The sequence below is a fragment of the Pristiophorus japonicus genome, chromosome 8 (assembly GCF_044704955.1).
Source record: "Pristiophorus japonicus isolate sPriJap1 chromosome 8, sPriJap1.hap1, whole genome shotgun sequence".
Classification (NCBI taxonomy): Eukaryota; Metazoa; Chordata; class Chondrichthyes; family Pristiophoridae; genus Pristiophorus; species Pristiophorus japonicus.
Genome location: NC_091984.1, coordinates 25056461 through 25083018, shown reverse-complemented (window position 1 = coordinate 25083018; position 26558 = coordinate 25056461). Strand labels below are relative to the sequence as shown.

Here is a 26558-nt window from a genome sequence, read left to right as displayed (position 1 = left end):
ACTACTGGTAGAATACCAGCAGAGTTGTTTTTCAAATGACAGCCACGAACCAGATTCTCGTTGCTAAAACCAAACTTGGCACAGTCCGTAGAAAAGACACAATTAAGACAGAAAGAGAATCATGATAGAGTTAGAGTAAAATAGAAAAGTGTGAAATTAAATCAAAAGGTGAGAGTGAAGAACCATCACCATAAATGGGTAAAGTGGTTATTGTAGTATATGAATAGAGTCTGACCAGATACTGTGAGCTCAAAGTAAAGCATGACCGTAGTCTTTTATTGCAGGTCTCCAGAGTGCCTCTCCAGCCTGTGAGGTCTCCTTAAGTACAGGTGCTCCCAACGGATTGTGGAATCCCTTGGGACTCCAGGGGATGAGCACTCTGGTGGCAAGAAGATATTTACAGGTTTACATATATAACAACACTCCCCCCTCCGCTCCCCCCCCCCACCAAAAGTCAATAGTGTAACTATTTACAAGGTGAGTCGATCTGGGGCCTTTCTTTCCCTGGTTGATCGTCTCGATGCAACTGCTGGTTTTGGTGAGTCGTTTCTTGGGCCCTCGCTGGGCTGCCTGCTGTGGTGAGTCTTACTGGGCTGCTGCGGGTGATGGGTTCTGCTTCGTGGTCAACCGCTGTGTCGGTTGCCACTGTTATGTGTGTTGGGGGGTCAAAAAAAGGTAGGGTCTAATGTGGATTGTTCTGGATTGTCCGTGAATCTGAGTTTGGTTTGGTCCAAGTGTTTCCTGCAGTTGAGTCCATTTAAAAGTTTGACCCGAAACACCCTACTCCCCCCTTTGGCTATGACAGTGCCGGGAAGCCACTTAGGACCTTGTCCATAGTTCAACACAAATACAGGATCATTAATCTCAATTTCACGTGATACATTTGCGCGATCATGATATGTACTTTGTTGAAGCCGCCTGCTCTCTACCTGTTCGTGTAGATCAGGGTGGACTAATGAGAGCCTTGTCTTAAGTGCCCTTTTCATGAGTTCAGCGGGTGGTATCCCAGTGAGCAAGTGGGGTCTCATGCGGTAACTAAGCAGGACTCGGGATAGGTGAGTCTGCAGTGAGCCTTCAGTTACTCTCTTCAAGCTCTGCTTGATTGTTTGCACTGCTCTCTCTACCTGACCATTGGATGCTGGTTTCAACGGGGCAGATGTGACATGTCTGATCCCATTGCGGGTCATGAACTCTTTGAACTCGGCACTGGTGAAACACGGCCCGTTGTCACTCACAAGGACATCAGGCAGGCCGTGCGTGGCAAACCTGGCCCACAGGCTTTCAGTGGTGGCAGCGGACGTGCTTGCCGACATTATCTCACATTCAATCCATTTGGAGTATGCATCTACAACCACGAGGAACATTTTTCCCAAGAACGGGCCTGAATAGTCGACATGGACCCTAGACCACGGTTTGGAGGGCCAAGACCATAAACTTAGTGGCGCCACCCTGGGTGCATTGCTTAACTGTGAACATATGTTACATTTGTGCACGCAGGACTCTAAGTCCGCATCGACACCAGGCCACCACACGTGGGATCTGGCTATCGCTTTCATCATTACACTGCCTGGGTGGGTATTGTGTAGAGCACTAATGAAAATGTCCCTGCCCTTTTTTAGTACCACTACCCAATTACCCCACAGAAGGCAGTCTGCCTGTATAGACATTTCATCTTTGCGCCGTTGGTATGGCTTTATTTCTTCCTGCATTTCTAATGGGACACTGGACCAGCTCCCACGAAGCATACAGTTTTTTACGAAGGACAGTAAGGGGTTCTGGCTCGTCCAGGTTCTAATATGTCGGGCGATAAAAGGTGATTGCTCACTCTCGAATGCTTCCATTACCATAACTAAATCTGCGAGTTCTGCCATTTCCACCCCCGTGGTGGGCAATGGCAGCCGACTGAGAGCATCGGCACAGCTTTCTGTGCCTGGCCTGTGGCGAATGGCGCAGTTGTATGCGCACAACGTGAGCGCCCATCTCTGGATGCGGGCCAATGCATTCGTATTTATCCCCTTACTTTCAGAAAAGAGGAATATCAGTGGCTTATGGTCAGTTTCCAAATCAAATTTGAGCCCAAACAGATATTGATGCATTTTCTTTACCCCATAAACACATGCTAATGCTTCTTTTTCAATCATGCTGTGGGCTCTTTCAGCCTTGGACAGACTTCTGGATGTATAAGCAATCGGTTGCAATTTCCCAAATTCATTAGCTTGTTGGAATACACACCCGACACCGTATGACAACGCATCACATGCTAGTATCAAACGCTTACATGGATCATACAACACAAGCAATTTGTTTGACATTAAAAGTTTTCTAGCTTTTACAAAGGCATTTTCTTGGCTTTTACCCCATACCCATTCGTCTCCTTTATGCAGTAAAGCGTGCAGTGGTTCTAACAGTGTGCTGAGTACCAGTAAGAAGTTACCAAAGTAGTTCAGGAGTCCTAGAAACAACCGCAGCTCCGTCACGTTCTGTAGCCACGGTGCGTTCTCGATTGCCTCCATCTTCGAATCGGTGGGCCTGATGCCGTCCACCGCGATTCTTCTTGCCAGGAACTCCACTTCAGGCGCCAGGAAAACGCACTTCGAGCATTTTAACCTGAGTCCCACGCGATTAAGCCGACTAAGAACTTCCTCCAGGTTCTGCAGATGCTCGACTGTGTCCCGGCCTGCAACCAAGATGTCGTCCTGGAAGACCATGGTGCGCGGGACCGACTTCAGTAAGCTTTCCATATTACTCTGGAATATCGCTGCGGCTGATCGAATCCCAAACGGGCATCTGTTGTAAATGAAGAGACCTTTTTGTGCGTGTTGATGCAGGTGAGGCCCTTCGATGATTCCTCCAGCTCCTGCGTCATGTAGGCCGAGGTCAAGTCCAGCTTCGTGAATGTCTTTTCTCCCGCAAGCGTCGCAAAAAGGTCGTCTGCCTTTGGCAGTGGGTATTGATCCTGCAGGGAGAAACAATTGATAGTTACTTTGTAATCACCACAGATTCTGACGTTGCCGTCTCCCTTGAGGACTGGACAATCAGACTGGTCCACTCGTTGAATTCTATCGGCGAAATGATGCCCTCTCGTTGCAGCCGGTCCAGCTCGATCTCCACCCTCTGTCTCATCATGTACGGTATTGCTCTTGCCTTGTGATGGATGGATCGTGGGTTGCGCCCCCGGAATTAGGTGGATCTGCACTTTTGCTCCTTGGAACTTCCCGATGCCTGGTTCAAACAACGAGGGGAACTTGTTTAGGACCTGGGCACACGAAATGTCGTAGACGGGCGAGAGCACTCGGACGTCGTCCCAGTTCCAGCGTATCTTCCCCAGCCAGCTCCTGCCGAGCAGCGTGGGCCCATCGCTCGGTACCACCCAGAATGGTAACTTGTGCACCGCTCCATCGTAGGAGACCTTTACAGTAGCACTGCCGATTACGGGAATCAGTTCCTTTGTGTACATTCTCAGTTTAGTGCAAATGGGAGTCAAGACTGGCCTTGAGGCCTTGCTGCACCACAATTTAGCTAAAGTCTTTTTGCTCCTAATGGACTGGCTCGCGCCCATGTCCAGCTCCACTGACACCAGGAGTCCATTTAATTCAACCACAGCATTATTGGGGGACACTTTGTGGTAAATGTGTGCACTCCATATATCTCTGCCTCCTCAGTCCGAGGCTCTGGTTCGTCGTGATCCGCTGTGGATCTGTCCTCCTCTGCAACATGGTGGTTTGCAGGATTAGCAGGGTTTGCAGTTCGCCTGCACATATGTTCCACAGCCCTTGCAAACGTATCTTTTGAAGCGGAATGAATGGAAATGATGATCACCCCCGCAGCGCCAACAAGGTGTTAATGGCCTAGCATTCATCATCCTTGATGGTGGACTCTGAGACATGTGCGGACGTGCAGCTGCAGGCATGTGAGGCCTGCCCTGTACATTATGATTCGAAAACAAAATTACTTTGTTCACAGTACTTGTAGCAGCACTCGTGTGCTGAGAGATTTGCTTGGTATTGTCACTGGTGGCAATGAATGTCTGGGCTATCGCTATGGCTTTATTCAAGGTTGGGGTCGCTACAGTCAAAAGTTTGCAAAGTATTACTTCATGGCCAATGCCAAGTACAAAGAAGTCCCTGAGCATGTGCTCCAAATGTCCTTAAAATTCACAATGTCCTGCAAGGTGTCTTAGCTCGGCGACATAGCTCGCCATTCCTGACCTTCAGACATTTTGCACGTGTAGAACTGGTACCTAGCCATCAGAATGCTTTCCTTCAGGTTAAGATGCTCCCGGACCAGTGTGCACAAATCATCATACGATTTTTCTGTGGGTTTCGCTGGCGCAAGCAGATTTTTCATTAGGCCATACGTTGATGTCCCGCAAACGGTGAGGAGAATCGCCCTTCGTTTGGCAGCGTTCGCTTCTCCTTCCAACTCGTTGGCCACGAAGTATTGGTCGGGTCACTCCACAAAGGTTTCCCAATCATTTCCCTCCGAAAATTTCTCCAGGTTGCCCACTGTTCTCTGTATCGTTGCGGTGGGGTTCGTCATCTGTATCTCATTGCCAGTTGTAGTGTATGAATAAAAGAGTCTGACCAGATACTGTGAGCTCAAAGTAAACTGTGACCGTAGTCTTTTATTGCAGGTCTCCAGAGTACCTCTTCAGCCTGTGAGGCCTCCTTAAGTACAGGTGCTCCCAAGGGATTGTGGGATCCCTTGGGACTGCAGAGGATGAGCCCTCTGGTGGCTAAACAAGGTATTTAGAGGTTTACATATATAACAGTTACCAGGAAGAGTGGTGAAGATATGTGGTCCTCGCACATATTTGGTCAAAATATTTGATAATTGACAGGTTAGGTTTGTTTACATTGATCATATTTTACACACAGACATGGAAGTAGTTGAAGGTGGGAGTGATTTAATTATTTCTGACTCATCAAGATAGTTTTGATATGCCAGTAACATATCCTACATCCAATATACTGGAAAAAAATCCAAGAGAAAGTCAGAATTTAAGTCTGAGTGCGAGTTAGGAAAACAAACAGTCTGAAACATAGAAAATAGAAACTAGGTGCAGAAGTAGGCCATTCGGCCCTTCGAGCCTGCACCACCATTCAATAAGATCATGGCTGATCATTCCTTCAGTACCCCTTTCCTGCTTTCTCTCCATACCCCTTGATTCCTTTAGCCGTAAGGGCCATATCTAACTCCCTCTTGAATATATCCAATGAACTGGCATCAACAACTTTCTGCGGCAGGGAATTCCACAGGTTAACAACTCTCTGAGTGAAGAAGTTTCTCCTCATCTCAGTCCTAAATGGCCTGCCCCTTATCCTAAGACTGTGTCCCCTGGTTCTGGACATCCCCAACATTGGGAACATTCTTCCCGCATCTAGCCGTCCAATCCAGTCAGAATCTTATTTGTTTTTATGAGATCCCCTCTCATCCTTCTAAACTCCAGTGTATAAAGGCCCAGTTGATTCAGTCTCTCCTCATATGTCAGTCCAGCCATCCCTCAAATCAGTCTGGTGAACCTTCGCTGCCCTCCCTCAATAGCAAGAATGTCCTTCCTCAGATTAGGAGACCAAAACGGAACACAATATTCCAGGGGAGGCCTCACTAAGGCCCTGTACAACTGCAGTAAGACTTCCCTGCTCCTATACTCAAATCCCCTTGCTATGAAGGCCAACATACCATTTGAATTCTTCACCGCCTGCTGTACCTGCATGCCAACTTTCAATGACTGATGAACCATGACACCCAGGTCTCGCTGCACCTCCCCGTTTCCTAATCTGCCGCCATTCAGATAATATTCTGCCTTCTTGTTTTTGCCCCCAAAGTGGATAACCTCACATTTATTCACATTATACTCATCTGCCATGTATTTGCCCACTCACCTAACCTGTCCAAGTCACCCTGCAGCCTCTTAGTGTCCTCCTCACAGCTCACACCGCCACCAAGTTTAGTGTCATCTGCAAACTTGGAGATACTACACTCAATTCCATCATCTAAATCATTAATATATATTGTAAAGAGCTGGGGTCCCAGCACTGAGCCCTGCGGCACTCCAATAGTTACTGCCTGCCATTCTGAAAAGGACCCGTTAATCCCGACTCTCTGCTTCCTGTCTGCCAACCAGTTCTCTATCCACGTCAGTACATTATCCCCAATACCATGTGCTTTGATTTTGCGCAACAATTTCCTGTGTGGGACCTTGTCAAAAGCCTTTTGAAAGTCCAAATACAGCACATCCACTGGTTCTCCCTTGTCCACTCTACTAGTTACATACTCAAAATATTCCAGAAGATTTGTCAAGCATGATTTCCCTTTCATAAATCCATGCTGACTTGGACCAATCCTATCACTGCTCTCCATATGCGCTGCTATTTCATCCTTAATGATTGATTCCAACATTTTCCCCACCACCGATGTCAGGCTAACCGGTCTATAATTACCCGTTTTCTCTCTCCCTCCTTTTTTAAAAAGTGGGGTTACATTAGCAACCCTCCAGTCCATAGGAACTGATCCAGAGTCGATAGACCGTTGGAAAATTATCACCAATGCATCCACTATTTCTAGGCCACTTCCTTAAGTACTCTGGGATGTAGACTATCAGGCCCTGGGGATTTATTGGCCTTCAATCCTGTCAATTTCCCTAACACAATTTCCCGCCTAATAAGGATATCCTTCAGTTCCTCCTTCTCACTAGACCCTCGGTCCCCTAGTACATCCGGAAGGTTATTTATGTCTTCCTTTGTGAAGACAGAACCAAAGTACGTGTTCAATTGGTTTGCCATTTCTTTGTTCCCCATTATAAATTCACCCGACTCCGACTGCAAGGGACCTACGTTTGTCTTTAATAATCTTTTTCTCTTCACATATCTATAGAAGCTTTTGCAGTCTGTTTTTATGTTTCTGGCAAGCTTCCTCTCATACTCTATTCTCCCCCTCTTAATTAAACCTTTTGTCCTCCTCTGCTGAATTCTAAAATTCTCCCAGTCCTCCGGTTTGCTGCTCTTTCGAGCTAATTTGTTTGCCTCTTCCTTGGAATTAATACTATCCTTAATTTCCTTTGTTAGCCACGGTTGAGCCACTTTCCCCGTTTTATTTTTACTCCAGACAGGGATGTACAATTGCTGACGTTCGTCCATATGCTCTTTAAAGGTTTGCCATTGCCCATCCACTGTCAATCCTTTAAGTATCATTTGCCAGTCTAATCTAGACAATTCGCGCCTCATATCATCAAAGTTACCTTTCCTTAAGTTCAGGACTCTAGTTTCTGAATTAACTTTGTCACTCTCCATCTTAATAAGGAATTCTACCATATTATGGTCACTCTTCCCCAAGGGGCTTGGCACAAGATTGCTAATGAAGTTAGAGAGAGTTCAAATGTAAATCAAGGGCATCCCTTGGAGGAAAACTTCCCTCAGGATCAGCCTCGAAGAAGTTTAAATTCAACACCATGTTTGGAAGGTTCTGTTCGATAGCGAAGGTAACAGAGAACAAGTGGTTAAGCTTGATTTGTAAAGATGGCAAAATAAGTCAATATCCTTTGTCATGTATAACCATGCAAGTTATGTATGATGATTGTTTGTTATAATAACTTCATTAAGGAGGGAGAAGTGTAATGTCTGTAGCTCCACAATGGAGTGTGGACCCCTGTGATACTGCAGCTAGTGCTGTTTAATAAAGAGCAGGTCACCTGACCGACAGGTCAGAAGATTCCGGAACCTGCAGCCATCTTACAGGTTGTGTGTTGTGTGCTCTCGGAAGATATGACAGAAGGTAGGGCCCAAACCTGTGGTTGGAGCTGGTCGGAGGCTCACCACCGTCGAGATCGCTGGGATTGGTTGGAACAGCTGAGTCGGCCAGTGCGGAGCGAGAAGCGAGGGTCCAGTTGGAGGGACTTGGCAGCAGGGAGGTCGATCTGGAAGCTAAGTCAGGATGGGGGATGGGCAGTGGGCCCTTGCAGCATGGTTTTTAGGGGTAAGAAAATACTTTGAGGATCGAAATTAGGGCCAGGGAGGACTTAAACAGTGGTGGGGGGGGGGGGTGCGGGGGGAGGTTGAAGGAGAGAAAGTTGAAGGATGGTAGCTCCCCCAAACAAATCTTCCTCTGGCCATCTGTATTCTCAACCTGACAAGTGTCCTACGCCGCCTTTTTCTGCTTCATCTTACTCTCTATCTCTTTCGTCATCCAGGGAGCTCTGACTTTGGTTGCCCGACCTTGCCCCTTCATAGAAATGTACCTCGACTGTGCCCGAACCATCTCCTCTTTAAAGGCAGCCCATTGTTCAATTACAGCTTTGCCTGCCAATCTTTGATTCCAATTTACCCGGCTCAGATCCATTCTTAACCCACTGAAACTGGCCTTCCTCCAATTAAGTATTTGTACTGTAGATTGCTCCCTGTCCTTTTACATAGCTAATCTAAAGCTTATGACACTATGGGCTGGATTAACGATCTTCTGCGCTCCGGGTTTCGCCCCAGAGTGGTGGCAAGGGTTTCTGGGCAAGCGATCAGCCTACAGCGCCCCACAGCGATGCTTGGGTCCGGTTTTGCGGAGGTGCTGAGCTGCGCCCGGTGTGCAACGCCAATGGTTGTGACACCGGCGCAAGTTTGAGCTCCTGCCCGATCCGTCCACATGGAAGTGCACCCGCAGTGACCGCCTGGGAAATCAGGGCAGTCCTACGATTCCGTCGGCGAAGAGGTGAGTAATGGACTCCTAAGATAAATGTGATTGTTTTTTCTTTTAATTTTTTTTTTAGCGATTTGTGTTGTGGTGACTTGGTCAATGTTTTTGTGGAAAGTTTTTTGGGTCCCCCCACCACCCTCAGGCATCTCTCGGAGCGCTCCAGGGCTGGCTCTTTAGCTCTGGAGTTTTCCATCCTTGCGCCAAGAGGTCTACAATGCCTCCCTTAGCGCTGCGTCCCCTGACGCAGAGCCCAGATGCCCAAACTATTCCCGGCTGCTGACTTTCCCGTCCCGCCGCCATTATCGCCCCAAAAATATAAAAGCCTAAAATCCAGCCCATTGATCGCTGTTCCCTAAATGTTCCCCTACTGACACTTGTTCTACTAGACCCACCTCATTCCCCAGAACCGGATCCAGCAATGCCTCCTTTCTCGTTAGGCTGGAAACATACTGATCAAGAAAGTTCTCCTGAACACACCTCAGAAATTCTTCCCACTCTCTGCCCTTTACACTATTACTATCCCAGTCTATATTATGATAGTTGAAGTCCCCCATTATCACTACTCTATAGTTCTTGCACCACTCTGTAATTTCCCTGCAAATTTGCTCCTCTATAACCTTCCCACTAGCTGATGTCCTATAGAATATACCTTGTAGGTTATGGCACCTCTATTATTTCTCAACTCTAACCAAATAGACTCTGTCCATGACCCTTCCAGGACATCCTCTCTCTCCAGCACTGTAATATTCTCCTTAACCCTGCCTCCTTTACTTCCTTCCCTATCTTATATCCAGGAATATTTAGTACCTAATCCTGCCCTTTTTTGGGCCAGGTTTTTGTTATCACCACATCATATTCCCATGTGGTTATTTGCGCCTGCAGCTCACCAACCTTATTTACCACACTTTGTGCATTCACACACATGCACTGTAAACCTATCTTATACCTTCTTGTATTCTCTCTTAGTCTGACCCCACCTTACTATTTCTTACTCTAGTGCTATCTGTCTCTCTCAATCCTTTGTGCACCTTGTTTCTTTCTAATGCTACAGCCTGGTGCCCATTCCCCTGCCAAATTAGTTTAAACTGTCCCCAACAGCACGAGCAAAACCCCCCGCAAGGACATTGGTCCTGGCTCTGTTAACGTGCAACTAGTCCGGCCTATATCGGTCCCACTTCCCCAAGAACCGGTCCCACTGTCCCAGGTATCCAAAGCCCTCCCTCCTGCACCATCTCTCCAGCCATGCATTCACCTCCTCTATTTTCCTCTATTTCTATACTCACCAGCTCATAGCACAAGGAGTAATCTGGAGATTACTATCTTTGAGGTCCTGCTTTTTAATCTCTTTCCTATTTCCCTAAAATCTGCTTGCAGGACCTCATCCCTTTCTACCTATGTCATTGATACAATATGGACCACGGCCACTGGCTGTTCACCCTCCCGTCAGAATGTTCTGCAGCCGCTCAGTGACATCCTTGACCCCGACACCAGGGAGACAGCATACCATCCTGGAATCACGTCTGCGACCATAGAAATGTCGATTTGTTCCCCTAACTATCGAATCTCCTATCACTATTTCTTTCCCGATCTTCCTCCCCCACCCCCTATACAGCTGTGCCATCCATTGTGCTGTGGACTTGGCTCTGGCTGTACTCCCTCGAGGAACTATCGCCCTCACCAGTATTCAGTATGGTTGAAAAATCATGGGCTCAGTGTGTGGAATTTCCCAATATGCGTTTCTGGTGCACACCAGGAATTCTGAAATCCAGGCCAATGTTTCCTCATGATGGAAAAAACAAATGTTGTTACATACTTTGGCCTCCTGCTCGGTGCTAGGAAATGACAAAATCTGCTATTTTAATATTTCAGAAAGTACTTGCTTTTATATGATGCCCTTCATGACCTCAGGACGTCCAAAAAGCACTTTACAGCCAATGAAGTACTTTCAAAATGTAGTCACTGTTGTAATGCAGGAAACATGGCTCCACCAGTCCTGCACTGAAGTGTCAACCAGATTAGGTTTTCAAATCTCCGGAGTAGGGCTTGAATTCATGACCTGACTCAGTAGTACGAGTGCTACCACTGAGCCAAGGCTGACACTTTTATCAATAAACCGCAACAAAACCACTGACGACATAAACCAAGTTGACAAATTATCACTCACATATAAAATGCATTACTTTCCTTTTCTATCAACTAATTAAAAGTCAGCACTAAATTACATTAATAGAATTGCTGAATACACCAGGTTACATTTACTAACTGTTGTTTAAGGAAGTACAGGTCTATGGGCAGGAACAGGAGTGGGAGTTCCAGGCCCAGATAAAGGGGCCCCGAGTGTCAGGAGGAACCACAGGAGCAGGAGTTCCAGTCCCAGATAAAGGGGCCCGAGAGTCAGGAGGAACCACAGGAGCGGGAGTTCCAGGCCCAGATAAAGGGGCCCCGAGGGTCGGGAGGAGCCACAGGAGCAGGAGTTCCAGTCCCAGATAAAGGGGCCCGAGAGTCAGGAGGAACCACAGGAGCGGGAGTTCCAGGCCCAGATAAAGGGGCCCCGAGGGTCGGGAGGAGCCACAGGAGCAGGAGTTCCAGTCCCAGATAAAGGGGCCCGAGAGTCAGGAGGAACCACAGGAGCGGGAGTTCCAGGCCCAGATAAAGGGGCCCCGAGGGTCGGGAGGAGCCACAGGAGCGGGAATTTCAGGCCCAGATAAAGGGGCCCAAGAGTCGGGAGGAGTCACAGGAGCGGGAGCGAGAGTTCCAGGTCCAGATAAAGGGGCCCAAGAGTCGGGAGGAGCCACAGGAGCGGGAGCGAGAGTTCCAGGCCCAGATAAAGGGGCCCGAGATTCCAGGAGCAGCCACAGGAGCGGGGGTTCCAGTCCCAGATAAAGGGCCCCGAGAGTCAGGAGGAGCCACAAGAGCAGGAGTTCCAGTCCCAGATAAAGGGCCCCGAGGGTCGGGAGGGGTTACAGGAGTGGGAGTTCCAGGCTCAGATAAAGGGCCCCGAGTGTCGGGAGGAGCCACAGGAGTGGGAGTTCCAGACTCAGATAAAGGGCCCCGAGTGTCGGGAGGAGCCACAGGAGTGGGAGTTCCAGACCCAGACAAAGGGGCCCGAGGGTCGGGAGGAGCCACAGGAGTGGGAGTTCCAGGCCCAGATAAAGGGTGTCGAAAGTCGAGAGGAGCCAGCTGGTACAGGGACAAAAAGACAAGCGGGTAAGTGATTGGCTGGTGGATTGGTGAGTATTTTTCTTTTTCTTTTCAGTACGAAATCTTCGGCATTGCTCTAAGTGGGAACTGCAAGTAAATATATGTGATCTTTATTATCTAAAGAGAGCTAGATAATTAAATCGGATGTTTGCTGAGTAGTGGCTGGGTGTGTTGTGCTAAGGTTTAGAGTTCAGTTCTACTCGATAGTTGCGAGTGTAACTAGAGGGATGGCAAGGCAGCTCAGTCCCATGGATTGCACATCCTGTAGCATGTGGGAACTCCCGGATGCTTCGCGCAGCCGGGGCGACCATCTGTGCAGGAGGTGTCTTCAGCTGCACCAACTCGAGCTCCGTGTATTGGAGCTTGAGCGACAGCTAGGGTCACTGCGGTGCATCCGTGAGACTGAGAGCAACGTGGATCGCACGTTTCTAGAGGCGGTCACCCCACAGCTTAAGAGTGTGCAGGCAGATGGGGATTGGGTAACCGCCGAACAGAAGAGGAGGACTAGGTAGGTAGGCCAGGAGTCCACTGAGTCCATCTCGCTCTCCAACCGGTGCTCTGTTCTGAGTACCGGTGGGGGCGATGGTGGCTCTGGGGAGTACAGCCAGAGTCAAGTCCACGCGCCATGGGTGGCTCAGCTGCAAAGGCGGGGGGGGAGGTGGGGGAGGAAAAAGAATGGAAGAGCTATAGTGATAGGGGATTCGCTAGTCAGGGGAGCAGACAGGCGTTTCTGCAGCCGCAGACGTGACTCCAGGATGGTATGTTGCCTTTCTGGTGCCAGGGTCAAGGATGTCACTGAGCGGCTGCAGGGCATTCTGGGGGGAGAGAGTGAACAGCCAGAGGTCGTGGTCCACATCGGTACCAATGACATAGGTAGGAAGAGGGATGAGGTCTTGCAGGCAGAGTTTAGGGAGCTAGGAGAGAGATTTAAAAACAGGACCTCAAAAGTAGTAATTTCCGGATTACTCCCAGTGCCACGAGCTAGTGACTACAGAAATAGGAGGATAGAGCAGATGAATACGTGGCTGAAGAGATGGTGCAGCCGGGAGGGCTTTAGTTTCCTGAGGCATTGGGACCGCTTCTGGGGGGAGGTGGGACCTGTAAAAGCCAGACAGGTTGCACCTCAGCAGAGCAGGGTCTAATATCCTCGCAGGGGAGGGGGGGGCGGGGGCGGAGGTTGCTAGTGCTGTTGGGAAGGGTTGAAACTAGCTTGGTAGGGAGATGTGACTAGATTCAGTAGGTAGAGGAGTAAAGCTGCAATTAGAAAGCAAAAATAAAGAAAATGAGTTTGAAGGAGAGAGGAAAGAAGCAGGAAAAAAGGGTAAAGAAACAAACTTAAAGGCACTTTGTCGAAATGCACGCAGCATTTGTAACAAAATAGATGAGTTGACGGCACAAATTGGACCAAATGGGTGTTATCTGATAGCCATCACAGAGACGTGGTTGCAAGGTGATCAGGAGTGGGAATTAAATATTCAGGGGTACTTGACAATCCAGAAGGACAGACAGAAAGGAAAAGGAGGTGGGGTAGCTCTATTGATAAAGGATGGAATCACTGCAATAGTAAGAAACAATATTGGCTCAAATGACAAGGGTGTTGAAACAGTTTGGGTGGAGATAAGGAATAATAAGGGGAAAAAGTCACTGGTGGGCGTAGTCTATAGGCCCCCGAATAGTAGCAACGCTATTGGTCGGAGCATACACCAGGAAATAGTGGGGTATTGTAAAAAGGGAACAGCAATAATCATGGGTAATTTCAACCTCCATATTGATTGGACAAATCAAATTGGTCAGGGTAGCCTTGAGGAGTTCATAGAGTGCATAAGGGACAGGTTCCTTGAGCAGTATGTAACGGAACCAACCAGGGGACAGGCTATCTTAGATCTGGTCCTGTGTAATGAGACAGGATTAATAAACAATCTCCTAGTAAAGGATCCCCTTGGAATGAGTGATCATAGCATGATTGAATTTCAAATTCAGATGGAGGGTGAGAAAGTTGGATCTCTAACCAGCTTAAATAAAGGAGACTTTGAAGGTATGAGGGCAGAGTTGGGTAAAGTGGACTGGGAAAATAGATTAAAGTATAGGACGGTTGATGAACAGTGGTGTACATTTAAGGAGACATTTCACAACTCTCAATAAAAATATATTCCAGTCAAGAGGATAGGGTGCAAGAGAAAAGATAGCCATCCGTGGCTAACTAAAGAAATAACAGACGGTATCCAATTAAAAACAAGGGCATACAAAGTGGCCAAAACTAGTGGGAGGACAGAAGACTGGGAAGCTTTTAAAAGCCAGCAAAGAACGACTAAAAAAATGATTAGGAAAGGGAAGATAGACTATGAAAGTAAACTAGCACAAAATATAAAAACAGATAGCAAGAGTTTCTATAGGCATATAATAAGGAAAAGAGTGGCTAAAGTAAATATTGGTCCCTTGGAGGACGAGATCGGGGAATTAGTAATGGGGAACATGGAGAGGGCAGAAACTCTGAACAAATATTTTGCATCAGTTTTTACGGACACTAACAATATTAGAACATAATAAGAATATAAGAATTAGGAACAGGAGTAGGTCATCTAGCCCCTCGAGCCTGCTCCGCCATTCAATAAGATCATGGCTGATCTGGCCGTGGACTCAGCTCCACTTACCCGCCCGCTCTCTGTAACCCTTAATTCCCTTATTGGTTAAAAATCTATCTATCTGTGACTTGAATACATTCAATGAGCTAGCCTCAACTGCTTCCTTGGGCAGAGAATTCCACAGATTCACAACCCTCTGGGAGAAGAAATTCCTTCTCAACTCGGTTTTAAATTGGCTCCCCTGTATTTTGAGGCTGTGCCCCCTAGTTCTAGTCACCCCGACCAGTGGAAACAACCTCTCTGCCTCGATCTTGTCTATCCCTTTCATTATTTTAAATGTTTCTATAAGATCACCCCTCATCCTTCTGAACTCCAACGAGTAAAGACCCAATCTATCATCATAAGGTAACCCCCTCATCTCCGGAATCAGCCACGTGAATCGTTTCTGTACCCCCTCCAAAGCTAGTATATCCTTCCTTAAGTAAGGTGACCAAAACTGCACGCAGTACTCCAGGTGCGGCCTCACCAATAACCTATACAGTTGCTGAAGGACCTCCCTGCTTTTGTACTCCATTCCTCTCTCAATGAAGGCCAACATTCCATTCGCCTTCCTGATTACCTGCTGCACCTGCAAACTAACTTTTTGGGATTCATGCACAAGGACCCCCAGGTCCCTCTGCACCGCAGCATGTTGTAATTCCTCCTCATTCAAATAATATTCCCTTTTACTGTTTTTTTTCCCCCAAGGTGGATGACCTCACACTTTCCGACATTGTATTCCATCCGCCAAACCTTATCCTATCGCTTAACCTATCTAAATCTCTTTGCAGCCTCTCTGTGTCCTCTACACAACTCGCTTTCCCACTAATCTTTGTGTCATCTGCAAATTTTGTTACATTACACTCAGTCCCCTCTTCCAGGTCATCTATGTATATTGTAAACAGTTGTGGTCCCAGCACCGATCCCTGTGGCACAGCACTAACCACCGATTTCCAACCCGAAAAGGACCCATTTATCCCGACTCTCTGCTTTCTGTTAGCCAGCCAATTCTCTATCCATGCTATTACATTTCCACTGACTCCGCGTACCTTTATCTTCTGCAGTAACCTTTTGTGTAGCACCTCATTGAATGCCTTTTGAAAATCTAAATACACCATATCCATCGGTACATCTCTATCCACCATGCTCGTTATATCCTCAAAGAAGTCAGTAAATTAGTTAAACATGATTTCCCCTTCATGAATCCATGTTGCGTCTGTTTGATTGCACTATTCCTATTTAGATGTCCCGCTAGTTTGAAGCATTTTCCCCACTACAGATGTTAAACTAACCGGCCTATAGTTACCTGCCTTTTGTCTGCCCCCTTTTTTAAACAGAGGCGTTACATTAACTGCTTTCCAATCCGCTGGTACCTCCCCAGAGTCCAGAGAATTTTGGTAGATTATAACAAATGCATCTGCTATAACTTCCGCCATCTCTTTTAATACCCTGGGATGCATTTCATCAGGACCAGGGGACTTGTCTACCTTGAGTCCCATTAGCCTGTCCAGCACGACCCCCTAGTGATAGTGATTGTCTCAAGGTCCTTCCTTCCCACATTCCTGTGACCAGCAATTTCTGGCATGGTTTCTGTGTCTTCCACTGTGAAGACCGAAGCAAAATAATTGTTTAAGGTCTCAGCCATTTCCACATTTTCCATTATTAAATCCCCCTTCTCATCTTCTAAGGGACCAACATTTACTTTAGTCACTCTTTTCCGTTTTATATATCTGTAAAAGCTTTTACTATCCGTTTTTATGTTTTGCGCAACAGTGGATAGTCTAGGGCTATAGTAGGGGTAGGAACTTAACACAATCACAATCACTAAAGAGGTGGTACTCAGTAAAATAATGGGACTAAGGCCAAATAAATCCCCTTGACCTGATGGCTTGCATCCTCGGGTCTTAAGAGAAGTAGCGGCAGGGGTTGTGGATGCATTGGTTGTAATTTACCAAAATTCCCTGGATTCTGGGGAGGTCCCAGCAGATTGGAAAACTGCAAATGTAACGTCACTATTTAAAAAAAGGAGGCAGGAAACTATCGACCAGTTAGCCTAACATCTGTGGTTGGGAAAATGTTGGAGTCCATTATTAAGCAAGCAGTAGCAGGACATTTGGAAAAGGAAAATTCAATCAGGCAGAGTCAGCATGGATTTATGAAGGGGAAGTCATGTTTGACAAATTTGATGGAGTTCTTTGAGGATGTAACAAACAGGGTGAATAAAGGGGAACCAGTAGATGTGGTGTATTTGGACTTCCAGAAGGCATTTGACAAGGTGCCACATAAAAGATTACTGCACAAGATATAAGTTCACGGGGTTGGGGGTAATATATTAGCATGGATAGAGGATTGGCTAATTAACAGAGAACAGAGAGTCGGGATAAATGGTTCATTCTCTGGTTGGCAATCAGTAACCAGTCGGGTACCGCAGGGATCACTGCTGGGACCCCATCTATTTACAATCTATATTAACAACTTGGAAGAAGGGACTGAGTGCAACGTAGCCAAGTTTGCTGACGATACAAAGATGGGAGGAAAAGCAATATGTGAGGACACAAAAAATCTGCAGAAGGATATTGACAGGCTAAGTGATTGGGCAAAAATTTAGCAGATGGAGTATAATGTTGGAAAGTGTGAAGTTATGCACTTTGGCAGAAAAAAATCAAAGCGCAAGTTATTATTTAAATGGAGAAAGATTGCAAAGTGCTGCAGTACAGCAGGACCTGGGGGTACTTGTGCATGAAACACAAAAGGATAGTATGCAGGTACAGTAAGTGATCAGGAAGGCCAATGGTATCTAGGCCTTTATTGCAAAGGGGATGGAGTATAAAAGCAACGAAGTCTTACTACAGCTATATAAAGTATTGGTGAGGCCACAGCTGGAATACTGCGTGCAGTTTTGGTTTCCATATTTATGAAAGGATATACTTGCTTTGGAGGCAGTTCAGAGAAGATTCACAAGGTTGATTCTGGGGATAAGGGGGTTGACTTATGAGGAAAGGTTGAATAGGTTGGGCCTCTACTCATTGGAATTCAGAAGAATGAAAGGCGATCTTATTGAAATGTATAAGATTATGAGGGGGCTTGACAAGGTGGATGCAGAGAGGATGTTTCCACTGATGGGGGAGACGAGAACTAGAGGGCATAATCTTTGAATAAGGGGCCGCCCATTTAAAACAGAGATGGGGAGAAATTTCTTCTCTCAGAGGGTTGTAAATCTGTGGAACTCGCTGCCTCAGAGAGCTGTGGAAGCTGGGACATTGAATAAATTAAAGACAGAAATAGACAGTTTCTTAAACGATAAGGGGATAAGGGGTTATGGGGAGAGGGCGGGGATGTGGAGCTGAGTCCATGATCAGACCAGCCATGATCTTATTGAGTGGCGGAGCAGGCTTGAGGGGCCTTATGGCATCCTGCTGTTCCTATTTCTTATAAACATAAGAATATAAGAACATAAGCAATAGGAACAGGAGTAGGCCATACGGTCCTTCGAGTCTGCTCCGCCATTCAATAAGATCATGGCTAATCTGATCATGGAGGCAGTAAATTCCACAGATTTACAACCCTCTGAGAGAAGAAATTTCTCCTCATCTCAGTTTTAAATGGGTGGCCCCTTATTCTAAGATCCTGCCCTCTAGTTCTAGTCTCCCCCATCAGTGGAAACATCCTCTCTGCATCCACCTTGTCAAGCTCCTCATAATCTTATACGTTTCGATAAGATCACCTCTCATTCTTCTGAACTCCAAAGAGTTGAGGTCCAACCTACTCAACCTTTCCTCAAATCAAACTCCTCATCCCCGGAATTAACCTAGTGAACCTTCTCTGAACTGCCTCCAAAGCAAGTATATCCTTTCGTAAACGTGGAAACCAAAACTGCACACAGTATTCCAGGTGTGGTCTCACCAATACCTTGTATAGCTGTAGCAAGACTTCTCTGCTTTTCTACTCCATCCTCTTTGCAACAAAGGCCAAGATACCGTTTGTCTTCCTGATCACTTGCTATACCTGCACACTATCCTTATGTTCTTATTTACTCTGACTTGAATAGAAAGAAAAATTAGGCGGGGTGTATAACAGGCGACTGGTCCAATTTTTTACACCCCTACTAAAGTTGAAAGTTCCACCCTGTAATATTACTGATATTTGTTTTAAGTATTTCAAGTTGGTAAAGAAACTCGTATAATCCGTTTCAATAACAAAGAAAGGATTAAAAGTAGCATATAGTACCTTGCAACTTTGCTTCAATTCCAGTTCTATCAAGTCCAGCAGCAAAACCTCAGGAAAAAAATACAGAAATTCTTACGTTTGAAATCATTGCACTCTTTGGTGATTTTAAATATTCTTTCCTCATTTGTACATATGTATTTCATTTAATAACTAATAGATCATACCAAAAATCAATTGAGATTAATACTAGTTGTATGATATTAGTTTAATGTATTGATTTGAAATTTCTCTGCCTCTAATTTTAACAGACATGGGGCTAGAACCTCCACTTTTTTTGCCTGCTTATCGCCCACTTTACCGCTGAAATGATGTATAATGCACATATATCGCCCAATTAGCCACAAAATGGAAACTGACGGGCATTTTTTGGAAACTTGTTGCCGAGCATTACTTTCCCCATGTGCTTAACGGCAGGAAAAAATATTACCGCCCGCCCACTTTTTTTGGGTGGAATCATCAGAATGGGCGAAATCAACACCCATAAATATCGCCCAGCGTTAATTTCCGCACTGATTTAACACCGAGATTCAATAATACCATCCACCCAGTTTTTTTTGTCATAAAGAGCATATTTACCGAAACTAGCGGCCATGAGATCGCCCAGCATCACTTTCACCAACTCGCACACATATCGCCCACAATATCGCTTGCCCAAAAAAACACCCAGAAAAAGTGGAACTAACCAGAACTAATCACAGCGTTATGGACGCCATGTTCTACATCACATGTCGCATCCTTTAAAAGGCTGCTGTGCTTCAACCTCAGGGGAGTTCGGATGTACTCTGCAGGTCATTGGCGTTGATGTGAACATCTGTAGAAATATCTTGGCCATACTGTGACTGATTGGAACTGAATAGGTGTCTTCGTCGGGACATTCACTGCTTGTGACCAATCGGTGGAAAACAGAGCTAATGCAATGGGCCCTCTCTTGATGACCAATTACATGCAGCAGACTCGAGATCGTCGAAGGTACGCTCCACAGCATTATGTACCCAATGTAAGACGTGCCAGACTGATGAGGAGGACCAGACGTTACACTCCCCGCAAGTACAGGGAGAAGCAGTCTTACCTCTACATGTCTGACACCATCTGCCTTTGGAGACTGCGCTTCCACAAAGAAGTTATCACTGAGGTATGCCAGCTCATAACGGGAGATCTGCAACCTGCCAGTACCATCAGTACTGCACTGTCCTTTGAGGTCAAAGTCACCGTGGCACTGTCGTTTTACACGTTGGGTTGTTTTCAGGCCTCAGCTAGCGACATTTGCAGTATGTCTCAGCATGCCACACATTGCTGCATTAGACAGGTCACTGAAGCCCTGTATGCACACAGGATAGCATTTATCAGCTTCCTTATGACCAGGGAGGCTCAGACTGAGAGGGCTTTAGGATTCTACCGAATTGCTAACTTCCCCAAGGTGCAAGGAGCAATAGACTGTACGCACATCGCGGTTGGGCACATTTTCAGGATGCAGAGGTTTTCAGGAAACGCAAGGGATTCCATTCCCTGAATGTTCAACTGGTTGTCGACCACCAGCAAATTATTATGGCAGTGAATGTTCAATTTCTGGGCAGCATCCATGATGCTCACGTCCTGCGTGCGAGCACTATATCTGACTTGTTTGACAATCATCCACAAGGTCAATGCTGGATGCTTGGTGACAAAGGATATGGCCATGCCCGCTGGCTGATGACCTCCCTGCGTGATACCCACACCGAGGCTGAGAGACGATACAACAAGAGCCGCAGAGCCACTTGCAATATCGTGGAGAAAACCATTGGAGTGCTTAAGCAGCGCTTTAGATGCCTGGACCACTCAGGAGGCGACCTCCAATACCACCCTGAGCAGGTAGCTCAATACGTGGTGGTGTGCTCCATGCTGCACAACTTGGCTATCAGGAGGGGACAAGAATTGCCTGATGAGTCTGATAATCCACCTCACGAGAGAGAGGAAGAGGAGGCTGACATCGGCCCACACAATCAGGTTGACGCTGAAGCCATGCCCCTGCCCCCTTGTAGATCGCATGAAAGGGCCTGTGGTGGCATGATAGCTGCAAGAGCCTTACGTCAGGAGCTCATCAATGATCGCTTTGCCTAAAAGAACGTTGGTGTTATTTACAAGGCTGACACACTGCTGGGTGTGCAGGTGATACATCAATGGTGGGCATCACCTTGGTGACAGTTAAAGTTTAAGTTGATTGAAGTTAAGTGTCATTATACCCTTTGATGTTCAGGAATCAGCAGTGTATAACGGTGCAGCTATCTGAGTTAATGCGCAACAAGGGTTTGTTCAATAAAAAACATTTAAACTGATTTTAAATTTTAAAAAAAGCCCAGCGGGAGATCGAGAGCCAGCGGCAGTTGGTGAGAGGGGAGCGACCTGTCAAAAGCCCAGCGGGAGATCGAGAGCCAGCGGCAGTTGGTGAGAGGGGAGCGACCTGTCAAAAGCCCAGCGGGAGATCGAGAGCCAGTGGCAGTTGGTGAGAGGGGAGCGACCTGTCAAAAGCCCAGCGGGAGATCGAGAGCCAGCGGCAGTTGGTGAGAGGGGAGCGACCTGTCAAAAGCCCAGCGGGAGATCGAGAGCCAGCGGCAGTTGGTGAGAGGGGAGCGACCTGTCAAAAGCCCAGTGGGAGATCGAGAGCCAGCGGCAGTTGGTGAGAGACGGGAGCGGCCTATAAACGCCCAGCGGGAGGTCGAGAGCCAGCGGCAGTTGGTGAGAGGCGGGAGCAGTGTCGGAGCGGCCTATAAAGGCGTACCGGTGCAGCTACAGCGGGAGAGAAAGCAAAATAGAAGTAGAAAGTAATCAAAAAGTGACGTCACAGCCAATGTGGTAAGTGATTGGCTGGTGATTGGTGAGTAGCTTTTCTTTTCTTTTTTATATCAGTAAGTGAACTGCAACATTGTTATTACCAATTTAAGTGTATCTAAGGTTAAGGCATGGCAGGAGAGCTCGGTCACGTGATATGCTCCTCCTGTACCATGTGGGAACTCGGGGACACTTCCGGTGTCCCTGGGCGCTACGTGTGTGGGAAGTGTATCCGCCTCGAGCTCTTGACGGTCCGCGTTGCGGAATTGGAGCTGAGGGTGGATTCACTCTGGAGCATCCACGATGCTGAGAATGACGTGAGTATCACGTGTAGTGAGTTGGTCTTACCGCAGGAGAAGGGTCCACAGCCAGATAGGGAATGGAAGACCAGCAGGAAGAACAGTGCAAGAAAGATAGTGCAGGGGTCATTGCTTTGAGTACTGTTGGGGAGGATGACTCATCAGGGGAGGGCAGCAGCAGCCAAGTTCATGGCACCGTAGGTGGCTCTGCTGCAAAGGAGGGCAGGAAAAAGAGTGGGAGCGCGATAGTGATAGGGGATTCTATGGTGAGGGGAATAGATAGGCGTTTCTGCGGACGCAACCGAGACTCCAGGATGGTATGTTGCCTCCCTGGTGCAAGGGTCAAGGATGTCTCGGAGCGGGTGCAGGACATTCTGAAATGGGAGGGAGAACAGCCAGTTGTCGTGGTGCACATTGGTACCAACGACATAGGTAAAAAAAGGGATGAGGTCCTACGAAACGAATTTAAGGAGCTAGGAGCTAAATTAAAAAGTAGGACCTCAAAAGTAGTAATCTCGGGATTGCTACCAGTGCCACGTGCTAGTCAGAGTAGGAATCGCAGGATAGCGCAGATGAATACATGGCTTGAACAGTGGTGCAGCAGGGAGGGATTCAAATTCTTGGGGCATTGGAACCGGTTCTGGGGGAGGTGGGACCAGTACAAACCGGACGGTCTGCACCTGGGCAGGTCCGGAACCAATGTCCTAGGGGGAGTGTTTGCTAGTGCTGTTGGGGAGGAGTTAAACTAATATTGCAGGGGGATGGGAACCTATGCAGGGAGACAGAGGGAGACAAAAATGAGGCTAAAGCAAAAGACAGAAAGGAGATGAGGAAAAGTGGAGGGCAGAGAAACCCAAGGCAAAGAACAAAAAGGGCCACTGTACAGCAAAATTCTAGAAGGACAAAAAGTGTTAAAAAAGCAAGCCTGAAGGCTTTGTGTCTTAATGCAAGGAGTATCCGCAATAAGGTGGATGAATTAACTGTGCAAATAGATGTTAACAAATATGATGTGATTGGGATTACGGAGACGTGGCTCCAGGATGATCAGGGCTGGGAACTCAACATCCAGGGGTATTCAACATTCAGGAAGGATAGAATAAAAGGAAAAGGAGGTGGGGTAGCATTGCTGGTTAAAGAGGAGATTAATGCAATAGTTAGGAAAGACATTAGCTTGGATGATGTGGAATCTATATGGGTAGAGCTGCAGAACACTAAAGGGCAAAAATCGTTAGTGGAAGTTGTGTACAGACCTCCAAACAGTAGTAGTGATGTTGGGGAGGGCATCAAACAGGAAATTAGGAGTGCATGCAATAAAGGTGCAGCAGTTATAATGGGTGACTTTAATATGCACATAGATTGGGCTAGCCAAACTGGAAGCAATACGGTGGAGGAGGATTTCCTGGAATGCATAAGGGATGGTTTTCTAGACCAATATGTCGAGGAACCAACTAGGGGGGAGGCCATCTTAGACTGGGTGTTGTGTAATGAGAGAGGATTAATTAGCAATCTCATTGTGCGAGGCCCCTTGGGGAAGAGTGACCATAATATGGTGGAATTCTGCATTAGGATTGAGAATGAAACAGTTAATTCAGAGACCATGGTCCAGAACTTAAAGAAGGGTAACTTTGAAGGTATGAGGCATGAATTGGCTAAGATAGATTGGCTAATGATACTTAAGGGGTTGACTGTGGATGGGCAATGGCAGACATTTAGAAACCGCATGGATGAATTACAACAATTGTACATTCCTGTCTGGCGTAAAAATAAAAAAGGGAAGGTGGCTCAACCGTGGCTATCAAGGGAAATCAGGGATAGTATTAAAGCCAAGGAAATGGCATACAAATTGGCCAGAAATAGCAGCGAACCTGGGGACTGGGAGAAATTTAGAACTCAGCAGAGGAGGACAAAGGGTTTGATTAGGGCAGGGAAAATGGAGTACGAGAAGAAGCTTGCAGGGAACATTAAGGCGGATTGCAAAAGTTTCTATAGGTATGTAAAGAGAAAAAGGTTAGTAAAGACAAACGTAGGTCCCCTGCAGTCAGAATCAGGGGAAGTCATAACGGGGAACAAAGAAATGGCAGACCAATTGAACAAGTACTTTGGTTCAGTATTCACTAAGGAGGACACAAACAACCTTCCGGATATAAAAGTGGTCAGAGGGTCTATTAAGGAGGAGGAACTGAGGGAAATCTTTATTAGTCGGGAAATTGTGTTGGGGAAATTGATGGGATTGAAGGCCGATAAATCCCCAGGGCCTGATGGACTGCATCCCAGAGTACTTAAGGAGGTGGCCTTGGAAATAGCGGATGCATTGACAGTCATTTTCCAACATTCCATTGACTCTGGATCAGTTCCTATCGAGTGGAGGGTAGCCAATGTAACCCCACTTTTTAAAAAAGGAGGGAGAGAGAAAGCAGGGAATTATAGACCGGTCAGCCTGACCTCAGTAGTGGGTAAAATGATGGAATCAATTATTAAGGATGTCATAGCAGCGCATTTGGAAAATGGTGACATGATAGGTCCAAGTCAGCATGGATTTGTGAAAGGGAGATCATGCTTGACAAATCTTCTGGAATTTTTTGAGGATGTTTCCAATAAAGTGGACAAAGGAGTACCAGTTGATGTGGTATATTTGGACTTTCAGAAGGCTTTCGACAAGGTCCCACACAGGAGATTAATGTGCAAAGTTAAAGCACATGGGATTGGGGGTAGTGTGCTGACGTGGATTGAGAACTGGTTGTCAGACAGGAAGCAAAGAGTAGGAGTAAATAGGTACTTTTTGGAATGGCAGGCAGTGACTAGTGGGGTACCGCAGGGTTCTGTGCTGGGGCCCCAGCTGTTTACATTGTACATTAATGATTTAGACGAGGGGATTAAATGTAGTATCTCCAAATTTGCGGATGACACTAAGTTGGGTGGCAGTGTGAGCTGCGAGGAGGATGCTATGAGGCTACAGAGTGGCTTGGATAGGTTAGGTGAGTGGGCAAATGCGTGGCAGATGAAGTATAATGTGGATAAATGTGAGGTTATCCACTTTGGTGGTAAAAACAGAGAGACAGACTATTATCTGAATGGTGACAGATTAGGAAAAGGGAAGGTGCAACGAGACCTGGGTGTCATGGTACATCAGTCATTGAAGGTTGGCATGCAGGTACAGCAGGCGGTTAAGAAAGCAAATGGCATGTTGGCCTTCATAGCGAGGGGATTTGAGTACAGGGGCAGGGAGGTGTTGCTACAGTTGTACAGGGCCTTGGTGAGGCCACACCTGGAGTATTGTGTACAGTTTTGGTCTCCTAACTTGAGGAAGGACATTCTTGCTATTGAGGGAGTGCAGCGAAGATTCACCAGACTGATTCCCGGGATGGTGGGACTGACCTATCAAGAAAGACTGGATCAACTGGGCTTGTGTTCACTGGAGTTCAGAAGAGTGAGAGGGGACCTCATAGAAACGTTTAAAATTCTGACGGGTTTGGACAGGTTGGATGCAGGAAGAATGTTCCCAATGTTGGGGAAGTCCAGAACCAGGGGTCACAGTCTAAGGATAAGGGGTAAGCCATTTAGGACCGAGATAAGGAGAAACCTCTTCACCCAGAGAGTGGTGAACCTGTGGAATTCTCTACCACAGGAAGTAGTTGAGGCCAATTCACTAAATATATTCAAAAGGGAGTTAGATGAAGTCCTTACTACTCGGGGGATCAAGGGGTATGGCGTGAAAGCAGGAAGTGGGTACTGAAGTTTCATGTTCAGCCATGAACTCATTGAATGGCGGTGCAGGCTAGAAGGGCTGAATGGCCTGCTCCTGCACCTATTTTCTATGTTTCTATGATTTGTCTGAAATCATCAGTATTTCTGTGAAAACCAACCCTTCCGCCGCCACCCACGCCCCACGACTTCTCCTCCCTACCTCTACCCCTTCCCCTTCTGACTCCAAGCCACCTGGCGGAGGAGCTCCTCAGGCAATGCTTCATTGCGGGGGGGCGGGTGGGGGATGACAGCTGAACCGCTGCTTGGACGGATATGGGAAAGGACGGTCCCAAGGTGGGAACGTGCTCAGAGCCAAAAGCAAGATGTTGCTCCTGGCTCTCATGTGTCGTTGGCAATGGGGGTGCGGCACCTTGGGGTGCAGTGCCGCGCTCCGGGACCACTCGGAGCCCTCTGCCACCAGTGTTCCTGGCTACCAGCTCTAAGGCCTCCACCATCCCTTCCATGTTATATCTTGTTTGTTGCCAATTATGTTCTTGGTCCTTAGTAGGCTTTTTGCTGTTGGTGAATCTGCCTCGCCTCCCACAACAGCCAAACAAACACACCACAGCCACACACGCCTTCAGTCCCTCTCAGCTCCCTCTCTCTCAGTCTCCTCTTCTGCGCATGTCATGATGACCCTTGACCTCCTGAATCGCGGGAATCGAGCGTTGGCATGCCGTTGCTAAGGACGGTGACAATTTACAGCAGAAGGTCAGAGAGATTTAACGCTGCCGCCCATTTGATATAGCTTGTGGTAACGCCCAATTTCAAAAATGGAGACTCGATGCTTTGAGAATGGGCGAGAAGTCAAAGATCTGAAAACCCATTTTTAGCACCCACGCCAGAAATAACGCCCATTTTTGGCCAATATGCACAAAACTGGAAAATCTAGCCCATGAACTTACTTACTTAAAATAAATTGATAATGTCTCTATGAAATTGCATCCTTCACTGTGATTCGGAAGTTGCAATTGAGTTA

The 26558-nt window shown here is 47.0% G+C and overlaps 1 protein-coding gene across 9 annotated transcripts in view; it reads right to left on the bottom strand.

The window, feature by feature from the left end:
- The window catches only part of hfm1 (helicase for meiosis 1), a 202633-nt gene that overhangs the window by 101005 nt on the left and 75070 nt on the right, over window positions 1-26558 (bottom strand). For all 9 annotated transcript variants that reach the window (XR_011594031.1, XR_011594029.1, XR_011594030.1 and 6 more), the window contains one exon: window positions 18732-18779. Coding sequence is in view for 5 of the 9 variants with exons in the window: in XM_070886575.1 (XP_070742676.1) it covers window positions 18732-18779 (48 nt within the window). In the remaining 4 variants the exon portion in view is untranslated. The remainder of the gene's footprint in view (window positions 1-18731; window positions 18780-26558) is intronic.